The following is a 24,841-nucleotide window of genomic DNA, read 5'->3' on the forward strand; positions in this document are numbered from 1 at the left end:
AAACAGAAGTAGGAAGCTACAGGGATTCCTCTTTAATTCTCAGTTCACTTCACAGCCCAAGGCTTGTCAACAATTACGGTTTCTGTCCCGTGGGGGGAAGACTTTCTCCCTTTTCTCGGGCTTGAGGAAAAAATCTATTCAAAGACTGTGTCATGGCCACCATAGACATAAAAGATGCCTATTATCACATCCCAATTCATGCACATTTCCAAAAATGAGTGTCAGTTTCCATGAAAGTTCAAGTTCATAATTTACAATACGGAGCACTTCCGTTTGGAGTATCTCAGGCCCCCAGACTCTTTACATAGTTGATGGCAGAGGTTATGGCCCACATAAGGGAAAGAGACATTCTGGTGATTCCTTATTTGGACGATCTTCTAGTGGTAGCAGAATCCAAAAACCTTTTAACCCCTCAACATCTAGAAGTATTAGAAATTTTGACACAACTAGGATGACAGATAAACTGGGGGAAGTCAAAACTGACCCTTTCCCAAAGTTGTGTATTTCTAGGACTGATTGTGAACTCAGTAAACCTACGTTGTATCCTTCCAATTAAGAGAAGATGTGCGGTCCCTGGTAACCGCAAAAGATCAAACCATCAGACAGGGTATGCCGGTATTAGGCAGAATTACCTCCACGTTACCCACAGTCAATTGGGCCCAGTTCATTCCACAACACTTGGCAGATTCAAAGATGTGGCAGGGATCACTATCCCTATTGGATGCCCCGCTTCCTCTCCCCCCTCAGGTGATACAATTCTTAACCTGGTGGCTGGAACCTTCAAATCTGTCTCAGGGCCTCTCTTGGGATCTACAGGAGCAGATAACCATCACCACAGATGCCAGTCTGACCGGGTGGGGTGCCTTTTGTCAGTGGGGCGTTCGATAGGGTGTATGAAGCTCAACGGAGATTCAGGACTCACAGAATATGAAAGGGCTCAGAGCGGTTCTATTTGCCTTAAGATAATTCCTACCCATAATACAAGGAAAGGGAATAAAGATCTTCTCAGACAGTGCCACGGTGGTGTCCTATCTAAACAGGCAAGGAGGGACCAGATCAAAAAATCTTATGTCCTTTTGCCTGATTTATTCCTTATGTTCCTTTCATCAAACCAGTACACTTAAAGGGAACAGAAAACAAGGTGGCAGACTGTCTAAGCAGAAACCTTCTAAATCAGGGCGAATTGTGTTTAAACCAAGAAGTCTTCAGCCAGATAATTCAGCTCTGGGGCCATCCTCAAGTAGACCTCTTTGCAACCAGGCAGAACAAAAAATTAAACCTATTTTCCCTAAATCCAGAAGATTCTCTGGCAGGGATAGACTCCTTCTCTCTTTCGTGGCCGAATCAACTTTTGTATGCCTTTCCTCCTCGAAGACTTCTTCCGAGAGTATTACAGAAGCTAAGGCAGGAACAGACGAGGCTCATTTCGACTGCCCCCTTCTGGCTTAGGAGAAAATGGTTCACCTGGTTGAGAAAGCCTTCTCTAACAGATCCCTGGATTCTTCCGTACAGGCAGGATCTGTTGTTTCAGGATTGTCTTCCATCTGGAAGTAAGAAACCTTCATCTAACAGCCTGGTATTGGAAGGGGAAATCCTAGAAACAGAGGGGTCTATCTAAGTTGTATCTACCCTATTATAATGTAGGAAAAAAGTAACCTCTACCATTTTCCTCAGAATATGGAAGACCTTCCTAAATGTCTCTAAAAACCCAGTAGATCCCTCGAGTTCTCCTCCCATAGTAAGGATGTCCAGCTCACCTTGTATTACTATCCATGAGTTAGTACTTTTTTGTTCGAAATGCGTAGACTATCGCTGGAGTGAGAAGATTTGTGCAGATGCTGTTGTTTTTTTTGTTTTTTTTTTAAAGCCACTAATAAAGAAACGAGCAACTCAGAGATACTTCGGTGCTGGATTTATCTTTGTATAGTTCTCCTATGTCTGAAATTTTAATTTTTTTACAAAAAGGTCTCGATAAGAACCTAAGACCTAGCACTCTTAAAGTGAAAGTTTCTGCCTTTAGTGTTTTTTATTTATTTATTTATTTCCCTATTGCCAATCATACATGGATTAGGCGATTCTTTAAATCAATTAGTAGGATTAAACCTGTGATCAGATCCTCAGTTCCCCCGTTGGATCTTAATCTAGTTTTGTCTAGAATAATGGAGCCTCCTTTTGAACCACTACAGGATTTGTCTATTAAAATTTCGTCTTTTAAAACCACATTTCTGGTGGTGATTACCTCTGCCAGGCGCGTGGGTGAGATTTCAGCCTTTTCAGCCTTTCCTCCTTATACTAACATCCTGGAGGACAAAGTGCTCATTAAACCAGATCCTTCTTTTCTACCTAAAGTGGTCTTGTTTAATAGGACCCAAGACATTGTTCTTCCATCCTTGTGTCAGTTCCCAAAGAACGAGGAAGAGTGGAGGCTCCATTGTCTAGATGTTAAAAGATGCCTGTCTGAATACTTGAAAATCACTAGTCAATGGAGAAAATCCTCTAGACTTTTTGTACAATTTGGAGGAAGAAACAGGTTATAAAATTTCTTCTAGAACACTATCACCTTAGTCTATTCCTCAGTGGGGGAAACTCCCCCTTTTGGGATTTGGTGCTCACTCAACCAGATCCATTTCTACCTCTTGGGCAGAGAGGGCTAATGCATCTCTAGAAAACGTTTGTAGGGCTTCTACCTGGATGTCTCCATGTTCTTTTATTCGTCACTATACACTCACCGGTAATCACTTTTCCATGAGCCCATGACGGCACCCGGTATTTATTCCCGCCCTACTTTTCAGCCTGTATATAAAAAAAAAAAAAAAAGTTTGTGTTGGATGTGTTTTAGGACAAGTTCTCACAATTAACTGGTGGTATAGGGAGAGATCCCGTCCTTAAAGGGAACCTGTCACCAGTTTTATGGTGTCCTAACTAAGGGCAACATAAATAAGTGACTTATTCTCTTAGCAAAATGCTGGTTCACTTTCCTTAATTGACCCAGTCAATCTGCCAACATCTTGTATTGAAAAGCTCCAGCTGATAATGATGAGTCCTGAATATTCATGAGCTCCTGACTCTCCCCGCCCACCTGCTGCTGAATGACAGTTATTTTCCATATGAATCAGCAGCAGGTGGGCAGGGGAGTGGCTATAGCTCTGAATTAACCACCTCCGGACCGCCTAACGCAGGATTGCGTTCCGGAGGTGCTCGATTCATTCATCCGTCACGCTTCGGCGCGCCATCTCGCGGGACGCGAGATTACGCGCATAGCCGGCCCGTGCATGCGCATTGCGGGCCGGCAAAAGTTAAAGGAGGAGTTCGTCACCAGCCTGCCAGCCAATGATCATCGCTGGCAGGTTGGTGATTTAAAAAAAAAAAAAACGAATCACAAGCCAGTTTAGGCTACTTTCACACTTGCTGCAGTGTGATCCGGCGGGCAGTTCCGTCGATGGAACTGGCCGCTGGATCCGCCGATCTGCCGCTGACTGAAAGCATTTGTGAGACGGATGCGGATCTGTCTCACAAATGCATTGCAAGGACGGATCCGTCTCTCCGCTTGTCATGCCTGATCAGTCAAAACGACTGAACTGAAGACATCCTGATGCAAACTGAATGGATAAGGCCTCTTTCACACTTGCGTCGTCCAGATCCGGCGTGTACTACACTTGCCGGAATTACACGCCGGATCCGGCAAGTGTACTGAAAGCATTTGAAGACGGATCCATCTTCAAAATGCTTTCAGTGTTACTATGCAGTGCTCCAGACTAAAAAAAATACCTGGTAGCCATTGGCTCCTGAACTGAAAAATTTAGGAGCCAAATCAAATTTTTAGTCGCCAAATCGAAACTGAATCTAAATTTTGGTATCGTGACAACGCTACTCCGATCAGATTGGCATAGGGTTGTTTTGATACCAAAATTTTGATTCGCTTTCGTCACCATAAAGTATTGCGATACTCAATACCGCGAAAAAAAAAAAAAACACCAAAAAAAGCCGCGTGCATTTCGCATATTATGAAATTTTCGGCCCATAATAGAATAGTCCTATCCTATTTTTTGGGGTGACAAGGTGACTAAAAATGGTGAATGCTCACCGCATAGGAGATATTTTTTAATAATTTAATAGTTTGGACAGCGCTATGTAATATGTTTATTTATTCTTTATATATTTTATATGTAAAATTGGGAAAGGGGGGATTTAAACTTAATATTTTAGGGTACTTTCACACTAGTGTTTTTCTTTTCCGGCATAGAGTTCCGTCCTAGGGGCTCAATATCGGAAAATAACTGATCAGGCATATCCCCATGCATTCTGAATGGAGAGCAATCTGTTCTCAGGATGCATCAGGAGGTCTTCAGTTCAGTCATTTTGACTGATCAGGCAAAAGATAAAACTGCAGCATGCTACGGTTATATCTCCGGCGAATAAAACCTGAAGATTTGCCTGAATGCCGGATCCAGCATTTTTTCCCATAGGAATGTATTAGTGCCGGATCTGGCATTCAAAATACCGGAATGCACCCGCACTAAATCCGGACCCATTCACTTCTATGGGGCTGTGCACACGAGGGGTGATTTTCACACATCACTTGTGCGTTGCGTGAAAATCGCAGCATGCTCTATGTTGTGCGTTTTTCACGCAACGCAGGCCCCATAGAAGCTAATGGGGCTGCGTGAAAATCGCAAGCAAGTGCGGATGCGGTGCGATTTTCACTCATGGTTGCTAGGTGACAGTCTATTCACTGTATTATTTTCCCTTATAACATGGTTCTAAGGGAAAATAATAGCATTCTTTAATATAGAATGCATAGTAGAAGGTCAATATAATAAACATTGGTGGCGCAGTGCGCCCCCCCCAACACCCCAGTATGATAAACATTGGTGGCGCAGTGTGCTCCCTCAATATAATAAACATTGGTGGCATAGTGCGCCGCACCCCCCCCCCCCAACACCCCAGTTTGATAAACATTGGTGGCGCAGTGCGCACCCCCCCAACACCCCCGTATAATAAACATTGGGGGGTGCAGTGTGCCCCCCTCAATATAATAAACATTGGTGGCGCAGTGTGCACCCACCCCAGTATAATAAACATTGGTGGTGCAGTGTGCCCCCCCTCAATATAATAAACATTGGTGGCGCAGTGCGCCCCCCCCCCCCCCCCTCAATATAATGAACATTGGTGGCGCAGTGGGCAGTGCCAATGAGGGTTAAAAAATAATGAACTCACCTCCTCCAATTGATCGTCTCCTGTTCTTTCTTCAGGACCTGTCAAAGGACCTGTGGTGACATCACTGTGCTCATCACATGATTCATCACCATGGTAATGGACCATGTGATGAGCTCAGTGACATCACCACAGGTCCTGAAGAAAGAACAGGAGACCGGCAGCTACGCGATCAACTGGAGGAGGTGAGTTAATATTTTAAAATTATTTTTTAACCCTCATTGGCACTTCCCACTGTGCCACCAATGTTTCTTATACTGGGGTGTTGGGGGGGCACACTGTACTGGGAGTCTAAGAAAGAATCGAATGAGTCACTAACTAAGTCGGATCTTTAGTTCTTTTCACCTGTGACTCATTCGATTCTTTCTCCCTGTACTTGTCAGTGACTCAGGGCTGCTAGTGCTCGCCTTGCTTTGCTTCAGCTATGATTGGTTGGTGGGCGGGGAGGGGCTGGCAGAAGCAGCTTCCACTCTAGGATCAGATTACACTCCTCCCGAGCCCCTCCCCTCCCTGCTGCCAGCGGCTCTGCTGTTGTGTGCTGTGACTCACTGACTGAGACTGAGAAGAACATCAGCGGCGGGGCAGAGAACTATCAGCTCCTGTGCCCGTCGCTGTTCTCCTGCAGAGCTGCCGTGGAGGGTCTAGTCGCAAATGGCGACAAGACTAAAAAGTCTTGTTGCCATTTGTAAATTCTAAGTCGCATTGGCGACCATTTTGGTCGCCATCTGGAGCCCTGCTATGGCAGCCAGGTCGCCAAGTCCTGGTTGCCATAGTAGGAGCGGGGGAGCGGTATACTTACAGTCCGCGCGGCTCCCGGGGCGCTCCAGAGTGACGTCAGAGCGCCCCATGCGCATGGATGACGTGCCATGTGATCACGTCATCCATGCGCGTGGGGCGCCCTGACGTCACTCTGGAGCGCCCCGGGAGCCGCACGGATGGTAAGTATGCTGCTCCCCCGCTCCCCGCTACACTTTACCATGGCTGCCAGGACTTTAGCGTCCTGGCAGCCATGGTAACCATTCAGAAAAAGCTAAACGTCTGATCCGGCAATGCGCCGAAACGACGTTTAGCTTAAGGCCGGATCCGGATCAATGCCTTTCAATGGGCATTAATTCCGGATCCGGCCTTGCGGCAAGTCTTCAGGATTTTTGGCCGGAGCAAAAAGCGCAGAAAAACGTTCCATTCCGGAACTGAAGGCATCCTGAACGGATTTCACTCCATTCAGAATGCATTAGGATAAAACTGATCAGGATTCTTCCGGCATAGAGCCCCGACGACGGAACTCTATGCCGGAAGAAAAGAACCCAGGTGTGAAAGAGCCCTTACTCTCCATTCAGAATGCATGGGGATAAACCTGATCAGTTCTTTTCCGGTATAGAGCCCCTGTGACGGAACTCTATGCCGGAAAAGAAAAACGCAAGTGTGAAAGTAGCCTAACACATTATATTTATAAATTCTGTGCTCCTCTGCTGGTCCTTTTCGTCGGTTGGTTCCAGCAGAGGAGCACAAGACACAACACATTTAGCCCCAGATCACCCCCCCCCCCCCCCCCCCATCACCCCAATTAACCCCTTGATCACCCCTGTCAATGGAAAAAAGTGATCACTGTTAGGTTTTAGGTTAGTTTTGGGCCCCTGGTAGGTAGTTAGCATCAGTTAGCGCCCACCGCACCGCAGTCAATGATTCGCTGATTAGCGTATCTCTAATCAGCATTGGTACTTTTATAGTATCTGTAAGTGATCAGAACTGATCACAGTCAGATCTATAATAGTATTAGTGTCACTTTAGTTCGCCCTCCACCCAAAACGCAGTGTTTGCACGATCAGGCCTGATCGGTCGCCCACACGTGCGTCCACGCCCGCCCCGCTGCAGTGACAATTTTTATTTTATTTTTTATCACTGCACAATCACTTCACAAGCGCTGTGGCGATAAAAATAAATAAAAAATCTTTGTTTTTTATATTTTTTATCAATCGCAGCAGCTTCCGGTACTTTGCTAGCCTCCCATTTGTAAAACAGGCTTGCTTTTTTTTCTTGGGTAGTCTCAGGGAATACCCCCTAAATTTAGTTGACCAAATGGCAAGTAAGGGGTATTCTTCTGAAGAGTCTTCTGACCCAGTCGGATGAGGAATGGAAACCCTCATCTGACGAATCCAGCGGGTCAGAATACGAACCTGTAGAAATCAGTGGCAGTCTGACCCAAAGTTCGGATGATGAGGTCCCTGATGCCACGAGGCGTACCCGGCCCCATGTTGCTAGACCACAGGTTGCGCAGGATCCGCTTCAAGGGCAGCAGAGTGGGGCTGGCGCTGTCGGATTATGTGGTGAGGCATACACCAGCAGCGCAGCCCATCCTGGACCTAGTACCAGCACTGCTGTAGAACATGGTGAAGTGGCGAGCACCAGAAGGGCAGTTGAAGCTGGTACGGTGGCACGTGCAGTAGTGACCCCGTCGCAGCCACCGCAAAGACAGGCCCGTAGAGTCCCTGAGGTGCTGGCAAACCCTGATTGGCAGCCCCCAACTTCAGCCGCACTGTAGTTCACCCTTTCACCGCCCAGTCTGGAGTTCGGGTTGAGACAGATCAGTTCGGCACTTTTTTTTTTTTTTTTTTTTTAAGCTGTTCTTGACTGCGGAGCTCTTGGACTTAGTCGTGGCAGAAACAAACCGGTATGCCACTCAATTTATAGCCGCCAACCCGGGAAGCTTTTATGCCCAGTCTTTCCGGTGGAAACCCGTCCAAGTTTCTGAATTTAAAACTTTTCTGGGCCTGACAAAAAAGCATGAATTGCGGTCATATTGGTCCACGAACCCAATTCATCACATGCCCATGTTCTCTGCTGCCATGTCCAGGACACGATTTGAGACCATCCTGCGTTTCCTGCACTTTAGTGACAACAGCGCCTCTCGTACCAGAGGCCACCCAGCTTTTGACCGGCTCCACAAAATCTGGCCCCTCATAGACCACCTTAACACCAAATTTGCAAGAGCAAAACATCTGCATAGACGAGTCCCTGATACATTTTACCAGGCGCCTTGGCTTCAAACAATACATCCCAAGCAAGCGCGCCCGATATGGGGTCAAATTGTATAAGCTCTGTGAAAGGGCCACAGGCTATACGCACAAGTTTTGTGTCTATGAGGGTAAAGATCAGACCCTGGAGCCGGTCGGTTGCCCTGACTACCTGGGGAGCAGTGGGAAGACAGTCTGGGACTTGGTGTCACCCTTATTTGGCAAGGGATACCATCTTTATGTGGACAATTTCTACATAAGTGTGCCCCTCTTCAGGCATTTGTTCCTAGAACAGATTGGCTGCTGTGGCACCGCGCGACCTAGTCGCAGGGGCTTCCCCCAACGGCTCGTTACCACCCGTCCTGCAAGGGGGGGAGAGGGCTGCCTTGTGTAACGAAGAACTGCTCACGGTGAAATGGAGAGACAAGCGTGACGTTTACATGCTCTCCTCCATTCACGCAGACACGACAATACAAATTGAACGAGCAACCAGTGTCATTGAAAAGCCCCGTTCGGTCCACGACTATAATTTGCTCATGGGAGGGGTGGACTTCAATGACCAGATGTTGGCTCCTTATTTAGTGTCCCTGGTATAAGGTGGTGTCTGTATATTTAATTCAATTAGCTATGTACAATAGTTTTGTTCTCTACAGTAAGGCTGGGAGAACAGGATCCTTCCTCAAATTTCAGGAAGAGATCATTGAGAACCTCCTGTATCCACGAGGTTCCGTGGCCCCATCCACCAGTGTAGTGAGACGTCTACACGGGTGGCATTTCCCCAATGTCGTTGCTGGTACCTCAACCCATGCGCCACCCTGAAAAAGAATGTTGTGTCTGTAGCAGGAGTGGAATAAGGCGTGACACCCGCTATTTCTGTCCTGACTGCCCTGACCACCCTGCCCTATGCTTAGGGGAGTGTTTCTGGAAGTACCACAGACAGGTACACTATTAGCATAGATATTGCGTGACACATGACAGGCACACAGGGCTCTTAGGGCCCTTTCACACACAGCTGCTGCAAACCTCTCCTTTCACCTGGGACAAAGTGCATAATGTACTTTGCCACATCTCTGGGCGATTTGCGCTTTGCACATTGTCCCATGGGGAAGGAGAGGTTTGTCCTATAAAGGTAAAAAAAAAAATCACCGGTAAGAAAAAAAGTTAATGTTCTGTTCCAAAAGTTCAATAAAGTTTATAAAAGTTAATGTTCTGTTCAAATGTTATATAAAGTTAATGTTAATAAATTTATTGCATTGCGGCCTGTTTGTGCGGTGTTCATATGCTTTAGCAAACACTTTGTATATAAAAAAATAAAATCCTGGCAATGATTTATTCATCCACATCGATTAATGTGAATGGAGAAATCTGGTTTGCCAGGGCATACGAGCTGAGTGAGTTTGGATGTTGGGTGGAGCTCCTATGTCCTGGCAGACGCCTTTCCCCTCCTTTTTTGAGGCAGAGATTTTTTCATCCACATTGATCGATGCGAATGAAGAAATCTGTGCCGTTCATTTTTTCTTTTCATTACCCGTATGCTCAATATAAGGCGAATAGCAGAAACTCCTAATGCTGGCTATACATGTAATGATTGTGGAGACCCTCAAATGCCAGGGCAGTACAAACACCCCACAAATGACCCTATTTTGGAAAGAAGGTATTCGCTGAGGGGCATATTGAGTCCATGAAAGATTGAACTTTTTGTCCCAAGTTAGCAGAAAGGGAGACTTTCTACTGTCTGGGCATTGTAGAACCTCAGGAAACATGACGGGTGCTCAGAAAGTCAGAGCTGCTTCAAAATGCGGAAATTCACATTTCTGTACCATAGTTTGTAAACGCTATAACTTTTGCGCAAACCAATAAATATACACTTATTGCATTTTTTTAATCAAAGACATGTAGAACAATAAATTTAGAGAAAAATTTATATAGAAATGTAGTTTTATTTGAAAAATTTTACAACTGAAAGTGAAAAATGTCTTTTTTGTGCAAAAAATTCAGTAAATTTCGATTAATAACAAAAAAAAGTAAAAATGTCAGCAGCAATGAAATACCACCAAATGAAAGCTCTTTCAGTGAGAAGAAAAGGAGGTAAAATTCATTTGGGTGGTAAGTTGTATGACCGAGCAATAAACGGTGAAAGTAGTGTAGTGCAGAATTGTAAAAAGTGGTTTGGTCATTAAGGGGGTTTAAGCTAGGGGAGCTGAGGTGGTTAAATATACGCTGGACTCAATGACATCACGCTGGACTCAAATCAGCTCATTAGCATGCAGCATCTTTGTGTGTATATTATGAGGTAGCCATCTGTCACACCAGTAAGTGAATACATCTAAGGCACTTTTTAGTAGTTAATGATTGTATATAATTAGTTAGATTATAATCAAATATCCACATGACAGGTCCCCTTTAAGAGCTCTCCTCCTGGATGGAGACGGTCTCTCAAGGGTGCTGTCATGGGCTCATGGAAAAGTGATTTACCGGTTAGTGTAATCTTAAATTTCCGCCCACAAATCTAGAAAGGAAAATCTGCAGTGTATTTACTACCTGTGAATATACAGTAATTGAAGTCTAGGGAGATATTTGATGAGTGTGAATGATTCTTCAGTATGACTGATCTCTTGTCCCTCTCCTTATTTTCAGGTATGGTGGCTGGATCCTGAACTCTCCTATGGAAGCTCTGAGTTGTTTGTGTTCACTCAAGGACACTCTGTTTGCAACCGTTCCTTCTTCCCCTGCTTTGATACACCAGCTGTAAAGTGTACTTACTCCGCCTCTGTCAAAGTAAGTTGTAGCACCAGTGTCATAGTTTAAGAAAATAATTTTCTGCCATCTGCTTACCTAATAATATACTGTACATTTAAAGGGGTTGTCCTGGTTCAGATCTGAACCCGGACACCCCTCCATTTTCACCCAGGCAGCCCCCCTGACTTGAGCATCTGAGCAGTTCATGCTCTGATGCTATCCTTTGTCCCGCGCTAAATCGCGCAGGGCAAAGGCGTTTTCAGGAGATCCGGTGACAAACCGAGCTCTCCATGGGGCTGCCAGGGAGCCCGGTGACGTCACCGGCACTGATGGGCTGGCTTTAGCGCTGCCCTAGCCAGTAAAACGGCTAGGGCAGCTCTAAAGCACGCCCATCTGAAGCTTCCGCCCGGCAGTGTGTTATTGTAAACAAAAGAGCCTGTGCCCTGCACGATCTAGCGCAGGCCAAGGGAGCGCATCGGAGCATGAGATGGGTGAAAATATGGGTATGTCCAGGTTCAGCTCTGATCCCAGACAACCCTTTTTAAAGTGTAACAGTATCAACTAGACCTCTAATGGGTTTAAAGGATAATCCATATAGCTAAATTGAGCAAACTATCACTCAGGGTCCTGTCTCTCCTTCTACTGAAGAAGGGCTCAGTAGAAAGTCTATGAGCCTTGGAAACGTATAGTTTTGTAGTAATATATTGTAGGGATGCTGTTGCAGGGGAGGAGAGGCAGACTGAGCAGACTACCTCTGCATCCTCCAGAGAGCAGTCTTCAGCGTTCAATTGACACTTTAGATGGAATTTCCTTTCAGTTACAATATTGTTAAGGGGACATATTACAGTCAGTTTTGTAATAAAAGTTAACATAATTCTCTAACACTCGCCGTCTCTAAACACAAAGTTACACTTTAAAGTATATACAGTACAGACCAAAAGTTTGGACACACCTTCTCATTCAAAGAGTTTTCTTTATTTTCATGACTATGAAAATTGTAGATTCACACTGAAGGCATCAAAACTATGAATTAACACATGTGGAATTATATACATAACAAAAAAGTGTGAAACAACTGAAAATATGTAATTCTAGGTTCTTCAAAGTAGCCACCTTTTGCTTTGATTACTGCTTTGCACAATCTTGGCATTCTCTTGATGAGCTTCAAGAGGTAGTCACCTGAAATGGTTTTCACTTTACAGGTGTGCCCTGTCAGGTTTAATAAGTGGGATTTCTTACCTTATAAATGGGGTTGGGACCATCAGTTACCTACTGAATAGACTGTTAGAATTTGTATTATGGCAAGAAAAAAGCAGCTAAGTAAAAAAAACGAGTGGCCATCATTACTTTAAGAAATGAAGGTCAGTCAGCCGAAAAATTGGGAAAACTTTGCACGTAAGGGCTATTTGACCATGAAGGGGAGTGATGGGGTGCTGCGCCAGATGACCTGGCCTCCACAGTCACCGGACCTGAACCCAATCGAGATGGTTTGGGGTGAGCTGGACCGCAGAGTGAAGGCAAAAAAGGGCCAACAAGTGCTAAGCATCTCTGGGAACTCCTTCAAGACTGTTGGAAGACCATTTCAGGCGACTACCTCTTGAAGCTCAAAAAGAAAATGTCAAGAGTGTGCAAAGCAGTAATCAAAGCAAAAGGTGGCTACTTTGAAGAACCTAGAATATGACATATTTTCAGATGTTTCACACTTGTTTGTTATGTATATAATTCCACATGTTTTAATTCATAGTTTTGATGCCTTCATAGTCATGAAAATAAAGAAAACTCTTTGAATGAGAAGGTGTGTCCAAACTTTTGGTCTGTACTGTATAAGATGACATTCTCGTCTATGTAAATTCGAAGAATACTAGCAGTATTAAAGGGGTTATCTAGTATCTACAACGGCCCCCCATGTGACAGGCCCTTCCGTGGGAATATACTTACCCCACTCCCAGTGCCGCTGTTTCTCCCTGTAAACGGATGAAAACATCCGGTGTTGGGGGTGGTGGGGGCAGCCAATGGCAGACAGGGACGAGCCTCTCTTTCACCACCCGTGCTGCTAGGGAGACTTAAGGATATTAGGAGAGAAAAGTTTGCTTGTACCTTTTATATGGTAACAATAACAACAGTTAAAGGTGTTATCCAGTATCTACAACAACCCCTCCATGTGTCAGGCCCCTCACTGGTAATATACTTGCCCCGCGCCACCGCTGCTGCTTCTCCCTCCGGTGTCGGAAGGGGGGGGGAGGGGGGGAGCAACCAATGGCAGGCGGGGATTGGGACAAGTCTCCCAACTTGCATACAGTATGTTGAGTATGTGGCTTTCTGCTTTCACACAAATCCAAGTATGCTCAGATGCTAAAGCCAGTCAAGGGGTAGGAAGTACTAGGGAAAGGGGCACATACTCAACATACTGTATTCAAGTTGAGAACCGAGTAACTAGTTTCTGAACTATCTAAAGTTTCGTGCTCCCAGTTACATGTGGTAATGCCCTTTCTCCATAGAAGTAAATTTAGTAGTAGACTGACATGTGCGCCATTCAGAGATAGGACTAGGGGACCCCTTGTTCTTGGGATGGTGGGGATGAGGCCCCAGAAGTTGTTCCCTCTGATCCTATAGTAATACTTCAGGGGTGGCTAAATAGCCACAATCTACTGGTCGACCACATTCACTGACCAGCATAGTACCCCCGATATTGTGCAGGCCAGGGAATGTGGTATGGAATGGTAATCTATTATGTGTGGATGCGCTGTTTTTGATTTGGCAGTTTCCTGGTATTCATATTGTATCTTTTTATTTGTATCTGATTGCTGGCCTGTGGTATATTATGTGAGAGGTGAGATTAGCTTGTTTCCTTTACTTTATCTGCAGCTGGTATGTGACACGTGTCTGACATCTAATCATCTTATGTGCAGTCATATATTTTCAAAGATCTGTACATAGCTCACATTTTATCTGTTACATAAGTGCAGCAGCTTCATTAGTAACTTGTATTTTCGCGTGCCTTGTGACTAGGCAGTATGTTTTTGATCGCATCTCGCCACGATCACCAGAACCTCCCCAGATTGCATAGTGTAATTGTCACAAATGAGCAGTACTGCTCCATTCTTCTCTATGCGACTGCTGGAGATACATGAGGGATGTACCCTGCTGGATCCCCACCAATTTAATATTGATGACCTATCCTGCAGAGAGGTCATTGGTATCTAAAAGGTCAAAAACTTTAGGTAATTTTTTTTAGGAGGTCCAAAAGAACCTAATGTCGAAAAGTGTCTGACAAGTCAGTAAATGTTCTGTTCAATACATTACCCATCGTGCACGCAATTTAATTAGGCCTTTGGTGTCCAACATGACCACTTGTTTGTATGTTTTTAGGCACCTGCTGGAATTCGGGTCCTCATGAGCTGCACTCACAGTTACTACGTCGAAGAGATGGGCATCTTTCACTTCTATATGGAACATCCTGTTCCTGCATATTTAGTGGCCCTGGCAGCGGGTCATCTTCTTCCAGCTGATATTGGCCCCAGGTAAGAGCCATGGTTATCACATTGGGAGGCTGTAGATCTGCTTTTCAAGGGGTCTTGTTGAGCTTGCCATAGATGATGATGATGATGATGATGATGATTAGTAATGATAAATAAAGGACAGTTGTTAAAAACATTTCCAACCAAGAGAAATTAGTTCCATATGTCTGGACAGCGCAAACATTTTACAATATGGAAAGTAAGTTCCATTATTTCAGTTACAGGTCTATGGCCAGCTGAAGTAGTCTGACATTTTATTGTATTAACCCTTATTTCACTTTCTATTGATCACAGAAGTCGCGTGTGGGCTGAGCCTTGTGTGCTGCCTTTGGCTGTAGGTAAACTGGCAGGCCGAGTAGAACAATGGCTTCAAGCTGCAGAACGTTTGTATGGTCCCTACATCTGGGGAAGGTGAGGCTGGACTATTGTATGACAGAAGATCAACATCACAGATTTTATTTTTATTTCTTTTGAGGCATCTCATAGGTTTTGCCACTTACTGCCTCATTAGAATAGGAGTGCTTGAATTCCCTGCAAAGATAACTTTTATCGGATTTTGATATATACTATTGGCTGCAATCAGCTACAGAGATAAGTTTATTGACATTTGAATGGATTTTATAGGGCTGACAAAATTTTCAGCATCTGTTTCGGCATGGGTAAATGCGGCTGAGCACCGAAATTGCTGTTATGTAACATAGTGGTAATCCTGTGGAAGTGTAATGTATATTTAACCTTGCTGCTCCATTTCTTTCTCTGTGGGACTACAGGATATGGCTGAGTACAGCACTTGGCTATTTTCAGCAGTCCCATTGGAGAATTAGAGGACCAGCAGGGCTCATGCTCGCCCTGCTGCTCCATCAGGATAGAGACATGAGACTTCCCTTCTCAGTGGAACCACGGGCTGGATTCGTGCTGAGAGCAGGAGCGCACAGCATCATTGGTTGCTATGACGCCGTGCGCTCCCTGCTGCCGCCACAGTACAGTAATACACTGGTATAGATCATACCAGTGTATTACTGTATTGCGGCGGCAGCAGGGAGCGCACGGCGTCATAGCAACCAATGACTCTGTGCGCTCCTGCTCTCAGCAGGAATCCAGCCCGTGGTTCCACGGACCGCTCACGGCCGTGTGCATTCGGCCTTAGTTATCCCCTATTTTGTGGAGGGGGTGATTTTCAAACTATGTACAACCTCTAACCTTTTCTTATAAGAATACAATCTAACTTCAAAGTTTGCAGAAATCTCCTTGTCAGTCTGTCATGGGCAATAAACCAGGGAGTAGTACTATAGTCTGGGTTAGAGCATAAGGTTAGGATTATGCAAATGAGTGCAATGCTGTGATTGCCCATGATGAACCCATCTAAATCTAACAGGTGGCAGGCTTATCTTGCTGAGTCACTGTATAGAAAAAAAAAGGCCCTTTTACACAGTGATTGGGCAGACAAGCATACACGCTGTCGTTGTCCAGTCTGAACAGGTGTTTCCCTCTAATTATTGAATTTGACATATAAAACTTGAATGCAGGACTTGATTTGCTTTTATGATGTAAAGAGGATCTCCAATCAGATTTGAAAAGTCATGTAGTAACTGTATATGTGCCTCACCTGTATTCTTGTAAGGGTTGTGCTCTCTGTAGTCATCGTTACAGTATTGTTTCTATGGCTTAAGTTGTAGATGTGAACAGATGTAGAAACTTTTCAGACCTACAGCTTTTATGCTATTTCTCTTCTCATGCCTCTGAATATAATTTGTGTGTACATTGCAATCTTTCTTTTCACTTCAGCAAATGGCATTTACCATGTAGAAAAATGTTACACAAGACACTTACTAATGTATTGTGATTGTCCATATTGCTCCTTTGCTGGCTGGATTCATTTTTCCATCACATTAGACACTACTCGGGGTTACAGCCACGGTCCTGGCCACCAGAGTGCTGTAGTGTGCAATCACGACCACCTCTGCTGGATTACAGGGTGGTCATAACCCCTGGATATAAGGTGATTGAAAAATGGATCAAGCCAGCAAAGGAGGCAATATGGACAATCGCAATACATTAGTAAGTGGCTTGTATTAACTTTATCTACATGATAAATGTCATTTGCTGAAGCAAGACAACCCCTTTAATTTTCCTTGTAGAACCATTGTTCATTCTTCTCCTTCTATGTACCAGCTCTCTCAACAATCATCCTACCCTTCCTTCATTCCAGGTACGATATAGTCTTCCTGCCCCCATCCTTTCCCATAGTTGCCATGGAAAATCCCTGTCTGACATTCGTCATTTGCTCCATCCTGGAAAGTGAGGATTTCCTTCTTATTGATGTTATTCATGAAATTGCACACGGCTGGTTTGGGAATGCAGTGACAAATGCCAGCTGGGAGGAAATGTGGCTGAGTGAAGGCTTGGCAACCTATGCCCAGCGCCGCATCACCACTCTGGTATATGGTGAGTAAACTTTCTGATGCCGGTCTCTATCCTTTATTACAAGTGCCTTTTCTCTGGAGTAATTTTCCCATGCTTGTATTCCTCCTATATTGCTAGTGACTTCCAGATTTCTTACAGTTGGCCTATTTAATATTATATACTTTATTTTCTTTCTACATGTATGAACATGCGACATCCCATTTTTTTTTTTATATTGGTCAGGTGCTTCATTCACATGCCTAGAGACCACCTTCCGTCTCGAAGCGTTGCACAGACAGATTCGAATACTAGGTCAGGATACGCCATTCAGTAGATTACAGGCTAAACTGGATACAGGTAAGAGTCCGTGTGGAAACTCAATCAGCACTATAGGACATTATGTACTAATAGGATGTTCTTTGTGACCCATTATAGGTATAATTGTACATACAGTAACCTTAGTAGTTGTGCCTAAATATATTTTGTTAACTGGGTATTCAAGTTGGAGAAAGTTATTCCCTGTCCACAAGAGCACTGTACTCGCATGCATATCTCCACAGGGTACAGGGCCCCTGCTCTCATGATTGGTGGGGGTCCCAGCAGTAAGACCCCCACCGATCTAATAGTTAGCCCCTATCCTGTGGATAGGGGATAACTTTCTCTAATTGTAATACCCCTTTAAGTAATTAAAGTGCAAATAGTTACATTTTTAACAGGACTCCGCTTAACGACCAGTAAGGGAGGTCACAGTGCTGGTTGTATACTGATGTCAGCAGTGTCCGGCCGTCCTCGTTGACTTATAATGGGTTCCATCATTTTGACAGGGAGAATAGCAAATATTTGATATTGTGACAGGCTCCAAGTGGGGTCTTCATTGCAAATGTGAACATAGCTCAACACCTCTAGTGTCGACCTTCCCTTTTTTTTCTCTATTAATCTGTAGTCATGGGTTAGAATGGGTTGCCAACCAGAGCAACTTTCATCCATCAATTGTGTTTACTTCATTTCTGGTCAATTTATGTGTCCTCTGACAGGATGGAATGTAATAGCTGCACCCACTGTGGCCTTGCAGCAGCATTTCACCTGTCTGTTGGTTCCTGAATGTCATGATCATAGTTTCTATAGGTGTGAAAAGAGTGTAAAATGTTGTTTTCTGTGAAAAGACTAATCCATGGCTATTACAGTACAAGGTAAAGTTTATATAAGTTAATGCAACTAGAAATAATTTGTTACTTTGCACAAGGTCACAGGGACTTGTTGACTTTTCCCTATGCAGAAACTTTAAAGAGGACCTTTCACCGATCCTGACATTGTGAACTAAGAATACAGACATGGAGAGCGGCGCCCGGGAATCTCACTGCACTTACTATTATCCCTGGGCGCCGCTCCGTTCTCCTGCTATGCCCTCCGGTATCTCCGCTCACTAAGTTATGGCTGGCGGAGTCTGCCCTTGTTCTGCTGTAGCGCTGGCCAATCGCATCGCAGAGCTCACAGCCTGGGAGAAAATAACCTCCCAGGCTGTGAGCTCTGCTCTGCGATTGGCCAGCGCTACAGCAGAACAAGGGCAGACTCCACCTACTATAACTTAGTGACTGAAATCTCTGCCTACTATAACTTAGTGGCCGGAGATACCAGAGGGCATAGCAGGAGAACGGAGCAGCGCCCAGGGATAATGGTAAGTGCAGTGAGATCCCCGGGCCCTGCTCTCCATGTCTGTATACTTAGTTCACAATGTCAGGATCGGTGAAAGGTCCTCTTTAAGAATGCTTTAAAGGGAACCTGTCACTGGGATTTTGGGTATAGAGCTGAGGACATGGGTTGCTAGATGGCCACTAGCACATCCGACATACCCCATAGCTCTCTGTGCTTTTATTGTGTAAAAAAACAGATTTGATACATATGCAAATTAAAATGACTCATATCTTACTTGTTTGACCAGAGAAGAGTCATATTTTCAAGCTCCGACTCATCTCAGGTTAATTTGCATATGTATCAAATCGGTTTTTATACACAATAAAAGCACACATAGCTATGGGGACTGGGTATTGCGGCTGTGCTAGTGGCCATCTAGCAACCCATGTCCTCAGCTCTATACCCAAAATCCTGGTGACAGGTTCCCTTTAAAGGAGTTTTCAGAAATTCAATATTGATAACCTATCCTCAAGATAGGTAATCAGTATCAGATCAGTGGGGGTCCGACACCCGGGACCCCTGCCGATCAGCGGCCTTCTCTCAGCTTTCCCTAGGCCAACTGAGTTGCGATACCAAGCACAGCCACTATATGATGTGCTTGGTAAGCTGTAAGAAGGCAGCGGTACTCACAGGAGAGCCGGTCCCTTCTCAAACAGCTGATCAGTGGGGGTCCCATGTGTCAGAACCCCACCGATGAGGTATTGATGACCTATCCAGAGGATAGGTAATCAGTATTAGTCTCGGAAAACCGTTTTAAGGTCACAATAATACCACAGTATTACCAGCAGCCATTAAAGCTATTTTTGTATCTACGGTAATGTGTATGCTCCCTGTAAAGTTATTTCAGGGACATATAAAGGCCATTTCTTTCTCCACAGGTGTGAACCCTAGTAACCTCATGAATTTGTTCACATATGAGAAGGGCTTCTGCTTTGTGCACTATCTGTCCCAGTTGTGCGGGGACCAAGACAACTTTGACGTCTTCCTCAGGGTATCCTGATTTAACATGTTTGATTTTCTATAATTATAGTTAATGTCTCACAGTAATTCTCATCTCCTCTTCAACTACAGGATTATATTGAGAAATTTAAGTTCCGCAGTGTTGTAGCTCAAGATCTGCTGGAGTCTTATCTCAGCTTCTTTCCTCATTTGAAGAGGGAGAGTACAGTATGCAGCGAGGGTGAGTCACAAAATATGATGCCATGTATTAATACTTAAAAGGGTCGTCTGGGCTTTTACTATAGATGACCTATCCTCAGTATAGGTCATCAATATGAGATCAGTGGGGTCGGACACTCTGCACCCCTGCAGATCAGCTGTATGAGGAGACGGCGCGCGCAGTGTGCATATGCGGTCTGCCGCCTCTCTTCCTGCTCTGCTGCTGCTGTGCCATAGAAAGTAGTGGCGAGCAGAAAGAGAGAAGGGAGATGGCACGTGCACACTGTGGGCTACGTCTCATTATACAGTTGATCAGCGGGGTGCCGGGTGTTGGACCCCTGCCAATCTGATATTAGTGACCTAACATGAGGATAGGTCATCAATATTAAAAGCCGGTAGAACCCCTTTAAATTATAATTGCCAGATCCTCATACTCTGTTTTTACCACCAGGCTTGGAGTTTGAACGCTGGCTGAATGCCCCAGGGCCTCCTTTAACCCAACCAGATCTTTCTCAGGGATCCATATTCACTTCACCCGTAGAAACTTTGAGTGAACTGTGGATAGCTGAACCTTTGGACATTGAAGCTGCTGCCAATTTTGCCAATATCACAGACTGGCAAACCTTCCAGACTGTGCTGTTTTTGGACAAGCTTTTAGATCAATCTCCGTTGCGGCCAGGTGACTGCAGCTCATACAATCTTTTATTTGTACAACTGTGGCTGGGAAAATCAGTTTCATTAGCTAATGTTAGAAATTTATATTGTCGGCTTCATTTAAAGGGGCTATCCTATGATTAATGTAAAAAATGAAAATCTGTACATGACAATCTCTTTCTAACAAAGCTAGAATAAGCCCTGTACCTCACATGGATCCAGAGCTCTTCATGCACATCCACAGCAGAAATCCAACTGGCAGCCTTGGTTTTCTGCCAATGATGCAGTAGTAAATGCCATGTTGGATTTGCAGTATGCAACATTAAAGGGATTTTCTTACCTGTTCCCCCGACAACCGCGTCACTCCGGAACCCTGCACAGTCAGGGGAAGCAGCCAATAGCAGGCCACAACTGTGATCAGCCTCCCTAGCAGCTATGTTTTGCCATCATAGACTTCACAGATTGATCTTATCACATGTATCTATGATCATTTTGACTGGATTTGCTCTTTAGCAATTACTCCAGTGTTATTTCCATGTAGACATGCCATGGCCTACTAGTAATAGCGATCTGTAAATTTAAGTTTTATTTAAATGTCTGTGAACCTTTTTTATTTTGTTGAATTCTATTTTTGCAGAAGTTATGCTCCAGCTGTCACTCTGCTATTCTGCCGATCTAGCTACTATGAACACAGAAATAAGGATACGCTGGCTGCAAATTGTGGTGCGGAACAACTTCCAGCCAGACTTGCCCCGAGTGCGCCACTTCCTTCTATGCCAAGTTAGTGTCATCTTTTATTTTATTTATTTTTATAATGTGCATTACTGGGATCTTTAAATATTTTTATATAAGGGAAAATGCTCATTAAACTTTTTTATTATTTTTATAATTTAATATATTAGTACTTTAACCTATATTTTTGACCATTAATATAATTTTCTCTATCCCTTGTAAACAAATCCAAGTGCATGTAGTTTGCCCAATATACATCCTTGCTATATTGCCCAAGAACAATGGTCCCAATTAGGAGCAAGCGAATTTCATATTTTGAAGTTCGGGTTGTGGTATAATCTGAATTGCATTATGGATTCCGTTACCACGGACCATAACGCAATTCCATGACAGAATGCATAACGGAATGCCTTTAGAGGTATTCAGAGTCCTCCCCTGCATAACGGAAACTGGACGGATCCGTTATGCAGGTCATAGACTTCTATTATGACGGAATGCCTCTAAAGGCATTCCTTCTTGAAATTGTGTTATGGTCCATGGAAACGCAATTCAGATTATACTACAACTCGAATTTCAGAATATGAAATTCGTTTATCCCTAGTCACAATATTAATTTTAGCTAGTCTCACCCAACAAGTATGAGAACGAGGGGTCCCCAAATATCTTCGCTGAATCCACCATTCAGAAAGGGGACTTAAAGTGGGCATGTTGTCCACCCCTCCAGTGCATAGTTTTCGGTGGCTGCTTGAAACAGTTGATCAGTGGGGTGTCAGGTCCCCACAATCTGATATTTAAGGATAGGCCATCAATATCTATGTACTCGAAAATCCCTTTAAGAAACAGGTTGTTTATGGTGGCAATTTAAAGGAATTTTTAGAACCGTTTTAGAAGAGTTTTTGGCTGTGGGTTTCCTTCTTCCCAGTTAACTTCTATAAAATCCACAATCAAATCTGCTTCAAAGAAGAACACTTCTGAAGTGTTTTTTCAAATCGGCTACTGAAAAACCTCTACCGTATTTTACACTGTGTGAAGGTTTTTAACATTAAAGTGGTATTCCGGTTTTAGATGTTATCCACTTTATATTTTGCTATTTTAGTTGAGTGCTCACAAGAGTAAGTATATATTATTTTCTATCTCTTCTTATTTTACCTCTAGACCTCAAGGATGTATACCATCCCTCTTTATGAAGACCTCAGTGCTGGACCACTGAAATCTTGCGCCCTAGAGATCTTCTATCAGACACATGGACGTTTACACCCGAATCTTCGTAAAACCATCCAACAGATCTTGGCTCAGGGAGGGTCTGTGGTGCAGTCAGACACTACCTTGCCTGTCCTGTCTTCGGAGCTCTGTACGCAAGGCTCCTCCTCTCTCAGGGATGTGAATGTGACGGCCTGACAGAACTCACTTTGCAAGGATGTGCTCATTAAACCGGCTTCACATTCATTAAGGCTATATCTTGGCCAGATCTAACAAGGGAGTAGGAAGTGGCGATGTTTTTTGCACTGGGGTGGTTGAAGCATTATGCTGTAGCACCCAAGAATGCTCAGGTGGGGAAACCACTCAGCCCAATGATGGAAAGTTCAGCCTTCAGAGGGCATAGAGGTGCCAAGTCAAGTGGTGGATATAGATATGTTTTTAATTTTTTGGGTTGAACCTGTGGTAGTTTGCTTGGAGTTTATTCACTAACCATCTATGCATTTTACATCTGAGGCTAGGGCTTCACAACAGACTTTGCTGGATGTAACACAAGTGACAGTACCTCTTTGGAAATATAGCAAGGGGGTTGTCCTGCACACAAGCCTCATTTTTATTCAGTGGCCTAGGTCATTTTTCCACCATGTAGCCTTCCTGACAGACTACAGCAAATGACTGTGGGTGACCATTCTTTTTTCTAAATATCATCCTAGGTAGCCCATCCATTATTCAGAGCTTAATTTCATATTGTACTTTCCGAGGTGATTGATCACAGCCTGAAGTGTTTTTGTTTTATTTTTATTTTTTTTATTTACAGTGTGCTTTGGGGTCTCCAAATGCAACTAGTTTGGAATGATTGCAGGAAGTCGAACACAAAGCTGATGTTATAAATGTTATACTATGACTTCTTAGTTTTATGCAAAATGCCAGCAAGGACGGATTTTTCTGGAGCGACTTTGAGGTTTCGTATTTTAGCACATTTTAATTTTGTTACCATTTTAAGTTTTTTAGTGTGATGTTGGGATAAAACTTAACCAGTTTTTACTTGGTATCGCTATAGACATAAGGTTCAGTTCACACCAAATTGTACTGTACTTTTGGCATATATGCCAGACGTGCCCATATCTTTAGGGGTATTCACACCTCGACATTTATGGCGTATCCACAGGTATGCCATAAATGTCATGCCTCGAGAACAGGGTCCCGTTTCATGGCTGCTTTGAATCCTCGTTCACTTATATAGGAGTTCCAGAAATGGCAGTGCACTTGTACTCCGCCATTTTCAGAACTCCGATAGAAATGAATGAAGACAGCGGTGCATGCATAGCCATGTTTCCATTCACGGCAAACATGACACTAGGTCCTTTTCTCGATATAGGTGTGGATATGCCATAAATGAACAAACCCATGCCAAAGGATGTCACATATAAATAGCATTTATGGCAGCTGCATGCAACTTTAGAGCCCTAGGTATTTTCCATACATTTAACACCAAGGTATAAGGTATATACAGTTTATCTACTTTCAAACAGTTAATGAATGGCTGCACTAACAGTACAGACATACTGGTGTAGGGCTTGGTTATCTTTGTCTCGTAATGTTCATGCAGTTGCAAGAGGATCTATATTTGGCATTATCAGTTTTGGGAGTTACCAACATCGTAATTTTTGGCTGTTTACCAAAATAATTTCATTTACCTCAGTTTGAGGCCTCATGCACACAACGTTTCTGTCCGCAAAATGCAAATCCACATAATACAGATACCGTCCGTTTGCCATCTGCATTATTTTTTGCAGACACATTGACTTCAGTGGGTTCATGGACCACATTTTGCATACCAGAATAGGTCATGTTCTATAAATAATTTGCGGAATGGACATACAGATGCAGACACTAACAGTATCTGAATTTTGCTGATTGCAAAATACTTAAGGTAAGCGTGCATGAGGCCTGACTTATGTAACAGCCTTCAATGGCAACAGTGCACACAGTGTAGTCTGGCAGGTGAGAATGGTCCTAGGTTTGGAAAAAAATAATGTATCTCAACTTCACTGTGTAAACAAAGACATGTAGACATCTGAGCAGTTTTGTAAGTACTATTTATTTCCTAATCCAGAATATTTCAAGAGAAATTACTTCATATGACCCACATCTACCAGCAAGTCTTTGATGTTTGCTTTACTGATCAACCATATCATGCTCTTTTGTATTGCTGTAAGCAAATTTTTTGATGGTGAAACACAAAATAAAAAAAATAAAAAAATGCTTTTACTAATATTTTGAAATGGCTTTAAAAAAAAAAAAAAAGGTAATTCAACAAGCTCATTACATACCTTATGCATGTTTATAATAGGAAAGGGCTCATTGATTCTTTGAAGAGTGCTATTCATTCATGTTGGTTTTTTTTTTTTTAACCAGTGCAATGGCAGAATCTGTCAGGATGGTTGCTAGAACTTCTGCACTTACTGTTTAAGCTAGAAGAGTTTTGTGGTTTAAAATCGTGGTCAGAGCATGTCACTGCCA

The 24,841-nt window shown here is 43.7% G+C and overlaps 1 protein-coding gene across 1 annotated transcript in view; it reads left to right on the forward strand.

Annotated features, from left to right (window-relative positions):
• Nucleotides 1–24,587, forward strand: part of RNPEPL1 (arginyl aminopeptidase like 1) — a 32,190-nt gene extending 7,603 nt beyond the window's left edge. The window contains exons 2-11 of the mRNA XM_044290170.1: nt 10,863–11,003; nt 14,334–14,485; nt 14,777–14,893; nt 16,692–16,927; nt 17,129–17,242; nt 19,456–19,568; nt 19,649–19,757; nt 20,187–20,414; nt 21,027–21,169; nt 22,277–24,587. Coding sequence (XP_044146105.1) covers nt 10,863–11,003; nt 14,334–14,485; nt 14,777–14,893; nt 16,692–16,927; nt 17,129–17,242; nt 19,456–19,568; nt 19,649–19,757; nt 20,187–20,414; nt 21,027–21,169; nt 22,277–22,519 — 1,596 coding nt within the window. The 3' untranslated portion in view covers nt 22,520–24,587. The remainder of the gene's footprint in view (nt 1–10,862; nt 11,004–14,333; nt 14,486–14,776; nt 14,894–16,691; nt 16,928–17,128; nt 17,243–19,455; nt 19,569–19,648; nt 19,758–20,186; nt 20,415–21,026; nt 21,170–22,276) is intronic.
• Nucleotides 24,588–24,841: the final 254 nt, after the last annotated feature.

Source organism: Bufo gargarizans, chromosome 4 (genome assembly GCF_014858855.1).
Source record: "Bufo gargarizans isolate SCDJY-AF-19 chromosome 4, ASM1485885v1, whole genome shotgun sequence".
NCBI lineage: Eukaryota > Metazoa > Chordata > Amphibia > Anura > Bufonidae > Bufo > Bufo gargarizans.